The sequence below is a fragment of the Terrapene carolina genome, unplaced genomic scaffold (assembly GCF_002925995.2).
Source record: "Terrapene carolina triunguis isolate 2854851 unplaced genomic scaffold, T_m_triunguis-2.0 Scaffold33715, whole genome shotgun sequence".
Classification (NCBI taxonomy): domain Eukaryota; kingdom Metazoa; phylum Chordata; order Testudines; family Emydidae; genus Terrapene; species Terrapene triunguis.
Genome location: NW_020698066.1, coordinates 708,868 through 719,369, shown reverse-complemented (window position 1 = coordinate 719,369; position 10,502 = coordinate 708,868). Strand labels below are relative to the sequence as shown.

General features: G+C 38.7%; 1 protein-coding gene across 1 annotated transcript in view; it reads left to right on the top strand.

Moving 5' to 3' along the window:
• The window catches only part of LOC113409490 (CLIP-associating protein 2-like), a 271,704-nt gene that overhangs the window by 25,740 nt on the left and 235,462 nt on the right, over positions 1-10,502 (top strand). Inside the window, exons 4-6 of the mRNA XM_029914215.1 lie at positions 2,743-2,834; positions 3,204-3,279; positions 5,837-5,934. Of these exons, the coding sequence (XP_029770075.1) occupies positions 2,743-2,834; positions 3,204-3,279; positions 5,837-5,934 (266 nt within the window). The remainder of the gene's footprint in view (positions 1-2,742; positions 2,835-3,203; positions 3,280-5,836; positions 5,935-10,502) is intronic.

The following is a 10,502-nucleotide window of genomic DNA, read 5'->3' as shown; positions in this document are numbered from 1 at the left end:
GCTGCCCGAGCGCTACCGGCTTCATGGTTTGCCGGGCAGCCTCCAGATCCTGCGCCCCCAGCTGGGCGCTTCCCCTCCCGGGCTCCAGCTGCGCTGGGGAAGCACCGGCCGGGGGCGCAGGGTCTGGGGGCTGCCCGGCAAACCGTGAAGCCGGTAGCGCTCGGGCAGCCCTTTTCGTGTGGCTGGGAGGGAGGAGGGGGAATGCGGGGTGCTCAAGGGAGGGGGCGGAGTTAGGGCGGGGACTTTGGGGAAGGGGCGGAGTTGGGGTGGGGAAGGGGTGGGGCCAGGGCCCCCGTGGAGTGTCCTCTTTTTTTATTTTTTAAATATGGTAACCCTATTTTTTCACACCCCTGAGCAACAAAGGTTTTACAGACGGAAGTGCAGTGTAGACATAGCCTTAGACTGTCTCTTATTATGTGTTTGTGCAGTGCCTAGCACAACGGGACTCTGTTTATGGTTGGGTCTTCTAGGTGGTTCTGTAAGACTCCTATTAATGTAAGTTTGAAAAATGGAAGATTGCCTAATTGGATTTATCGCTTAAGCAGTATTATTAAGGAATCTTGGAACAGGGGTCATCAATAGGAATGCTATTGTTACTCAACTATTACTAATTCCCTCGCAAGGAAACCCTCTTTATAAGTTTAGATATGGAAATTAATAGGGAGAATCTTAGTTTTGCAAACCAGAGCAAGGTACTTTAAACCGCTAAAACCTGCATATGTTTGTTCAGAGATGTGGGGATGAATGTGCAGGGAGCTTGCATCTACAAACCTCATCCACAACTAGAAAAAACTTTTGAAAATTTGTTTGTGTAACAAAAAGTATTCTAGTGTGATTTAAGCAACCCTAAAAATACAGAGTTCTCTCCTGTACTACTTCCGTCCCCTGTCCTCAACCAAAAAGGATTTAGTCGCATGGGTTTCTTACTGACCATTTCATCGCTTTTCTAATAGCCTGTTCCCTAGGAACAGTTGAGTTGCTTGCTGGTAAATCTTTTCCTACATTGAGATGTTGAGGATGCTTACTTCTGAAAAGTAAATAAAATACAAAAACCTGAAAGGCAATAAAATAGAGAACAAAACATGGGAAAGATATAGTTGCATAATTATAAAAATACAGCAAGTAAATGCATGGGTGTGGCAAGCCAAATATGAGAAGCAGATGCTAACTATTGCTAGAGAGCAGATTTCTCAGAGACCCATGTGATTGTCTCTTTTTGGAGGGGTGGGTGGTAGTGGAGGGGGTAGTTTAAGTAATCCTAAATTTCTGTTTGAAGATGTTTGTTTTACTACCCTACTAATCTCTTGCAGTTACTTCTCTGCCTATTTCTTGTCTCTCTGTCTGGCAAGACGACTTCCTTATTTTCTCTTTTACCTCAGAAGATGGGCTAATTGGAGATGGATGTTTTCTTTCTTGCCAGCCTATGGTTTATTGTTCATCTGTGCTATTTTGGCAGTTTGTTCTCTTTACAATTTATACATTGTAAAATGTAAGATTTTTCAAGTGAAAATTGATTTAAAAATTTTGATTACTATAACCTTTTAAAAGTTATTCTAAAATGTGCTACATAATTATGAACAAGGATGTGATCTAGTGTTTAGTACTTCTTACACTACCTCTTTTTGATTAGCATTGTTGCTTTCAGTCTTTTTCAGTAAGAGAATACAATTTTAATAGTTTACATAGGTATGCTAGTGTTCTGTTTGGTGTAACTATGCTACATCAGAATTGCGGTATTTGGAGAGGCTAAATTATAGAATGCTGCATACACTGAAAAATATGTTATTCCTCAGGCAGTGTGCAGCTGTTGCTAGGTTACATTATTCTCAGATGCCTGCTCAGTGATGGCAGCATTGCAGCTGAAGGGGCTTGCAGTTTGAGTCTATGTACTTGCTTTTAAATATCACTGGATTTCCAGAGTTTTGTAAGCTCCAAGTTGCAGCATTAACTGGGTGATACAGAGCTCCAGAACTACTGGGAAATGGAGAATTAAAAAAGATAAAACAAGAAGGGAATGAATAAAGATAGACAAAAGACACTGAAAAAATGACATGCAGGAAAGCAAATGAGGGATTGTTTAGTGTAAGGAATTCATACTAAAAAAAATGGAAAGAGATCAACACAGAAGCATACTGAGAAGCAGAAACCAATGGAATTGGAGAGCAAATAGAACCAGAATAAATGAATGGGGAAAAAATTAAAATATAAAATGAAGAAATGCAAAAGAAATTTAATGCAAGAGTAGAAGAATGAGTAGTGGAAGAGACTAAAAACTGGGAATGGGAGGAGATTTTGATAGGGAAATAAGTAAACTATTGGACAAAATGAATAAAGAAAAACCTTTGCTTAAGTCATAGTAGTAAATTTTAAAGTTTTGCTTTGGTTTTGCAGTTGAGTTACAAAAGGAAAAATATTTCAAAATATATAGAATTAGGAGAGTGAAATATTGGGAGTGTATAAAGACAAACTGTTTTAGAAATGTTTCTGGTGTGAGATATTTTCTGTCGCTTAATGTAAATAATCCAATGGTGGGGAGAGGTGGGTGGAGTTGGTTAGTGTTCCATGCTGTAAAGCCTGTTTTAAAAAACAAACCTCATTTTTGTTCAAAACATTCCTCCATTTTACAAAACAAAACTTCAGAATATTCTTATCATATCAATAGTTTTGATTTCATTATAGAAGGTGAACAGAATTGCATTGTGTGCTACGAGTAATTCAAAGCAATTGTTTTTGTTTTAATAGTGTATTTGGGACCGTCTTGCTGTTGGTTTTAAACACAAGAACTACCGATCCCGAGAAGGAGTGTGTTTGTGTCTCGTTGCAACCTTAAATATGTAAGCATCTTGTTTTTATGGAGACATAAAATATTAAAATTAGTACTCTATCCTGCTTGTTTCTGAATGACTTTTCCATCTGAACTTAATACTTTAAGATGCCTGATGCATTTAAAAATGCTCTTACTAAATTGACTGGTCCAAGCTTTCTGGAGTTAGCTGAAAGAATGTTCATTTGGTGTGTGTGTGTGTGTGTGTGTGTGTGTGTGTGTGTGTGTGTACATTTATATTTTCAAGTGTGTAACCAATGTGCCAAGAGCTGGGGATCCATGAAAATGTTTACTTTAGCGATGCTAAGCTACAAAGTAAAACTTCTGTTTTGGTGTGGAAAAAGTGTTTTTCTCTTGATTGATTTTATTTTATTTTTAGTTATGGTGCACAACCATTAATCCTCAGCAAGTTGGTACCACACTTATGTATCTTGTCTGGAGACTCCAATAGTCAGGTAAGGGTTTTATTGCTATATATTACTTGTAAAGTGTGCGTTTTGATATTAAAAAAAGATGGTAAATTGATGTTATGTCCTTAAAGAAAAATCTTCATAAATCTTTTTTTATGCTGTCTTTTAATTCCACCTATTCAAGCCTTACCTGTTGGCTTTTTCTCCCTGAGCCTTATGTGTTGCCAGATGGACACAGTGTTGTGGGGGAACAGTTATGATATGTCTGCCTCAGTGGGGCCTGTTGGCTCTCTCATCTCATTTGTTTCCTGTCTCCAGCAGCTTAAATCAAATCACTGCTTGATAGTCATTTTCTGTAGAACATATTCAGAGAAAAGCAACAAAAATAATTGAATGACAGGAAGGATTAACCACAGACAGAAGATTAAAATGAAATTTGTATAGCTTGACCAATTGACTAAGGAAACATAGCAAGTATAAGATGAACACATCTTGCAGGATGCAGACAGGTGAGGCGAGATATTTAGGGAAGTACAAGGACTATAGCTAAGGCTAAGATTTTGTCATGGTTATTTTTAGTAAAAGTCACGGACATGTCACGGGTAATAAACAAAAATTCACAGAAGCCAAGACCTGTCTGTGACTTTTGCTGCTGAGGCTCCATGTTTTCCCCAGCTGGAAGCTGCAGGGAGGCCCCCCTCCGCCCATGGCGGCTGGGAACTGCAGGGTGACCATATTTCCCAAAGAGAAAATGGGACACCCCCAGCGGCTCGTCCGAGGCATCCCCCTCCCTGTGCGAGGCTATCGCTCAGGAGTATGTCACCTGCCACTGGAACCTTGTAGGAGGCCCCCTGTTGCCTGTCATTTCTGTCGCCTGTCGCTGGAACCTTGCCAGGGCCCAGCTGGCTGCCAGCTCCAGAATCCTGCAGCCCCTGGGGCTGAAGCAGAGATTGTCAGGGAGATCTCTGAAGTCATAGATTCCATGACCTCCATGACAAAAACATTGCCTTAACTGCAGCTAGTAATGAGATGAAATTAAGCAGAGAGATGGCTAAAATGAAAATGAGGAGAAAATTTCTGAATGGTGACATCTGCACTGTCGAATAGCCTTCAGATGGAAGTGGTTGAAGCCCCACTTGTGGTTTGTTTAAAATTGGACTTGGCAGAGCACTAGAAAATACTGTAAGGAAAAAAAAAAGTTTTGATGGGATATGGACTAGATAATAGGTCTTCCATCTAATTTATATGCTTCTGCTTTCAATTAGGCTAGATCCCTGTCTCCTTAATAGCATAGGGAGTTGTTTTCAAATCTGAAAGAAGCTTTGGCATTTTGTGGCTCACTTTTTTTTTTTTTTTTTTTAAAAACAAGTCATGGTATGGGACATATCTTTAATAAAGTGAGTATGTTGTGTACCACCTGCTTTTCTGTTCACAGATCAATAGCATTGCTGAACCAAGTACATTACTACTACATGTAAAGTATTAATATTAAGGAATTGTTTGTTTTAGCTGTCTTTAATATGATAGGTATGATGTAGTTTTTGGAGATACTCTCTTCCTTCTTTCTCTTCCCCCACTCCTTCTCTGCATATATTTCTCTACTGGCTGGTCCCCTTATTCTTTCCCTACCAGTGATTCTTTGTAGTAGTGCTCTTGGCGGAGGCAGGAAGGCTGGCTCTTGCTTGTTTCTCGCTGCTTTTTCAGGCAATCGGGTTCTTTTTACAGTGAAAAGCACAACTGGATTAGAAGCAGCTGGAACCAGAGGAACCAGCACTATTTGATCAGAATATATGGAATAATGTTTGGGATTGTTGATCTAGTGTAATAGGACTCGGAAGAAATTACCTCCTCCACCCCCCCCCCCCCCCCCCCCCCCCCCCCGTTTGATATCTGTGTCATCCCCTCCAGTGTTTCTGTTTGTAGTGTCACTGAGATGACCACTTCCCCAGACCTCTTGGCTAGAGGTCACTCTGCAGGTGGGCCTGCCTCAGTTCCCTCCTTTCCCTTTCCCCTTTCAAGGGGGTTCTTGGCTTTTGAGAGTCCAGTGAAACAATCCTGCTTAGGGTATGGTTTATTAACTTAGAGTTCAAAATTGAACACAAAAGCCTTCCCCCAGCTTTAAGCTGGCCACAGCCTCAAACTCCCTGGGTTCTCAGGGTCCTTTCTTCCTTAGCAGGCTACTTCTAGCCGCAACCCCCCCCCAATAACTGAAGCAACTTCCCTGGTCTGAAGATCCTCTCTGCAGGAGCCTTTCTCACTCTTTTTGTAGTCTTTCTACAGCTTTCTAAGCATTCCCCCTTCTTTGCTGCTTCCTGCTGCTCTTTATAGGAGAATCAACTTCTTCATACCCAGTTGGTTCTACTAATTAACCCCAGACCGCATCCCAGGTGTGGTAGGCTAATTGAATGGGGAATGGCTAGAAAGGTCCTGGTATAACTTTTTGTTACCCACCTCTTCCATCCTCATGCTTCCAACTATTTGTGAGGTAAACCTGCATGTTGGGTTGTCATAGTGGCACTGGAAGATTGGTTATTCATTGTGTTATGTCAAATATAATCTTCTATAATTTAAAAAAAAATCTCAATTAAATATGCATTCACAGGTGAGAGATGCTGCATTATTGGCAATTGTGGAGATTTATAGACATGTAGGAGAGAAAGTAAGAGCTGACCTTAATAAGAGGGGAATTCCCTCTGCAAGGTAAGTCATTATTTATTTAATTTTTACCACTTAATTATTTTGATCAGTGCCTAGAATGCATTAAAATCCTGCTACTGTTAAATATGCAGTGCCACTTTTTATACCATTTATCAATTCCTTTTGTTTAAATTATAACATCATTGCTGTTTCTAATTCTGCTTGTTATGTAACAAATTATATGTAATGAGAACTGAAAACTCCTTACTTCATCTTTTCTGCTGGAAGATGCATGGGCTATATGATGCAAACCGCTTTACATCCAAGAATCAAATCAGATTTTTTTTTTAAAGTGGAGCTGGGCAACTAATGGGGAAAAACTCCTTTAATGTAATAAAAAAATCATAATGAACTTTGAACAAATTATTCAAATATATTGTGTCCAACTGTAGATTTGGGTTAATAGGTAGAGGGGTGTGTGTGTGTGTGTGTGAAATTTATTGGAAAATATTTGGAAATCATCCAGTAGCCTATTCTACAAATGTTATTTAACCTGCTCTAATTCTAACTCTATTAGTAGAAGGATTTCTTTCTTAGGGATCAAGAGTACAAAAGCTGGAGAGATTAGAAAGAGTTGCTTAATTCATATTCCCAAACAATTCAAGAGTTGATATTAAACTATCCAAAGTCTCAGCTTGTCCGCACCAGATAATTGGAGTAGGTAGGAGCAAGACATGGCTCAACTAAACCCCTTCCTGTGTCAAGACAGGATTCAAGGCATCCCCATTCTGATAGAAAGGATAAGCATAAGCTAATAGGTGACAGTTAAGACCATGCTGCAAATGGTGGATCTGATGACTGCAACTATATTCCTAGTACCCATCTCCTCCATATCTTCATGTGAGGCAACCTCAGTGGACCTTATGGTCAATGTGGAAGCAAACATCAAAGGGACTTACATTTTATCTGGGTAATAAATTATCTTTTGGTCTCTCTATCCTGGTGACAGTCCAGGGACAAACTGCAATTAGGCATGTATTTCCAAATTCCTACCATCTAAATCGTAGTGACGATGGATGTGTCCATTCTGAAATGGGTAAACCACACACAAATATTCCACTCTCAAGGAACTTGGTTTCTCCAGGAGCTGCATCTTCATGTAAATGTACCTGAGATGAGTGGATGCATGTAGGACTAACAGCTTCCTGTTTTCTCAAAAGGTTTTCCTCATTCAAACAGGCTGTCAGACCATCATGTTTTGCAAAAACAAGCAGAGAAGTACTGGTGCTTGTTACGAAGCCCTTCAGGGGAGGGGAGTCTGCTCTGTCCCACAAAACATTTTACAGCCATTCTGTACCTGTCATGCAAGAAGAATACAGTAGTAGACTGAGTTTATCCTGGGAATGAGCTCCTGCAAGTGGTCTCTGGATCAAGTTGGGATAGATGGAATCATTCTCCTCAACGTAAAGCTATCATCTTCTGCACTGGTACTGACAAAAAGCAAAACTTCTGTGTGCCTGTCTACTCCTGTAGCAAAGCTCAGGAAAGATAAACGTTAAATGATCCTAGTAGCTCTATGCTGGTTTAGACTGACATGCTTCTCAATTCTGTTTGTAGATGAAGGCCAATCTTTATCATATTGATAGTTTGACAGCTGATCATTACTCTTATAGAAACTTATTTTTACTGCTTTATGGATGAGTAACTTTCATTATTTTAAAGTACTGTAGATGATCTACAGTTTGAATACAGCTACTTTAAATTGACTCATTCAGAGCTTCTCAACTATTCCATTATATGACAGTGACTTACAAAGTGGATCATGAAGTTGTAAAGTAAATACGTAACTGAAAATGTTTCCCTTTAGTATTTGTACACATATATAGTTTAGAATGTCCGTATTGTTTCATTGTGTGTATACCTGCTTAGTTTGCATAAAAAAATATTAATGTAAAAGCTTACAGATGATGCTTCAGTGCACGCTGCTATAAAGTACTGGCAAAGCAATGCTTGTGTCCTAAATTGAGGAAGGCAGGAAAGGTTAATTAAGTGCAGTTTGTAAGAAATTTTTTGTAACTTCATTAATATATGAGGCATATCACATGTAGATAATGCCAAACAAAGTTTGTAACACCTCTAAGATTCCACTAGATTTAAAAGGTCTAGTAATCTGTGGTTGGGTTTTTTTTTAAATGCTTTTTTTGGTATTTCATTTTTGCTTTAAATATGTAGGGACTTTATAAAAACTTAAAAATTTTCACGTAAAGGCCAGCTCTCAGTTGTTGCAGGATAATTTGTATACAAGGCCCTTTGCACCTTCTGCCATGCTGGGTCTAAATTCTGTGTTAAACCCTGGTTTCTAAGGCAAATTGGAAAGTCTACAACATTTTCATTGAAATGGAGGTTTTTATTGAATTAAACCTGAAGACCAGTACAGTCATTACAGTACACCTTTTTGTGTTTGTTGTAATACGAAATGCAGTTTATTTTGCTAATCCACCACAGATTTCTGGGTGACACAGATTTTTGTATTGGCAATTCATAATTGTATCCAAGAAATTGAAGGGAAGCTGGGAATTTTGACAGATGTGTTGAGGGCATTATTGGAGCTTTTGACACAAGAAAAGGCGTGGGTGGTTTCAGTTATGGGGTAAACACACAGGTTGGATACGTTTGCTGAAATAATTTTGTTTTTAAATTTCCACCATTCAGGCTTCAGATATTACCCCACTGAAATAAATGACACATGTTAAACCTTTCCAAGCTCTTTGTTTCAGGCGGTCTGCAGACGTGGGAAGACAGCTCTCAATGCAAACTTATACTGTGTTATCTTCTCACCCATGAATGCAAAAGAGCCACTTTTTAAAAATTAAGGCTGTAGATTGTAGAGCATGCTTAATTGTGGAATACACAGTGTCCTGTTCATGTATAGACTGAGTCAAGGTGGATTTGTTCTAAATCATGATTTAAATCACTAATCAGGAAGACTATTTTGAAAACTTTTTAGATTAGTTTTACAGCTATATCAGAAAATGAATGATTGTTTAGTTACTTCATTTACCAAAGGTAATTGAAGCAGATAGTTCACCTCCCTTGACTTCATAAATATCTCTAATTCAACAGGTTAATCATTAATATTTGGAGGATTTTCTTGCCATGCTGTATTAGGAGGAGAACATCACCAGAGAAACATTTACATTGTTTTTTTTAACTAAAACAACGTTGTGTTTTCTGGATTTTTTTCTTAAACAGCAAACATAATATTTTAACACAACAAGCATATTAATTTTTGAATTTAAGCAAACATTCAAGTTTTTTAAAATCAGGTTTGTTTTTGTTAAAATTGTTTTTAACTAAAATAGTTAAATGAAATATTTAAAAAATCAAAAACAAAAATTAAATTGACTATGTCAGCCAGGTCAACATGAGAAACTTAAAATATTGGCTTCTGCACCTAACTCAGTCGTCTTCACCTTCATTTTCCTGTTTGTTCATAATCTGGAAAAGAAAAACAAGATTTTCCAGGTTCCCAACGATTTCTGAGTTTGGAATGAATTAATCCAAAGGAAGAAAATATTCTTTCTACACTGGCAGAAGAAGCTGCTGTTAAAAGTGAGATTGTCACTTTAACAGTCTCTGAATCCAAGTGCTTAAGTGACTTCCATCAGTTCATTTGTGACTTTCTTTAAAACATAATCAGCAAACATATATTTCTTGAATGGTTCACCCTTAGCTCTGAAGTTTATTATAGTTGGCATTATGGAGGGATGATTGCTGGATGTCCATGTCATAGCCAACTCCTCTTCTTCAGCAGTTAACGTTTGACCCTGGTACCAAGTATTGAGAATATTTGCAAGAAAATGAGCTGGAGATAGTGTTTTTCACATTTGTTTTTTTTACTGCTTGTAATTTAACTCTGTCATTGCATATTTCTCTCTTTAAAATCTCACTCAGTTCCTTCCAAGTTTCAACAGCGTCAGCAATAAAACAACTATTTCCCTGCACTTTGTTCAAGACTACAGAAATAGGCTTCAGGGTACTCAGCATGTGTTCAACATTTCTCTTACGCCCAATGTTGAGAACTTTGGCTGTGACAGTGCCATCTATTTTTTTTTTCACGATTTTTGTTCACAAACTGTCATCAGATTAGGCCATTTTTGATACACCGCGACCCGATATAACACAAATTCGGATATAACATGGTAAAGCAGTGCTCCGGGGGGGCGGGGCTGCGCACTCCGGTGGATCAAAGCAAGTTCAGTATAACGCGGTTTCACCTATAACGCTGTAAGATTTTTTTTTTGGCTCCCGAGGACAGCGTTATATCAAGGTAGAGATGTATAGTGCTCAAAACAGTCCACTACTGAGTTCCATCGCACATCTTGTGGGAGAGTTGCCTTGATTCCTCCCACTTTTTTCAAAGCAGCTGCTGCAAAGTGGTTGTTATCGAAGTATTTTTCAATTTCCACAACATTAGCCTTTATTTCTGGAACACTGAAGTCTTTGGCTAGAAGGTGCATCAAATGAGCACTGCAACCGATGTTATTAGCTTGGGACTCTCTTCTAAATAATTTCTTCTCTTCTTGGATACATTTGCAGCATTGTCTGTGACTGCTGTGTGTGCATTTCCT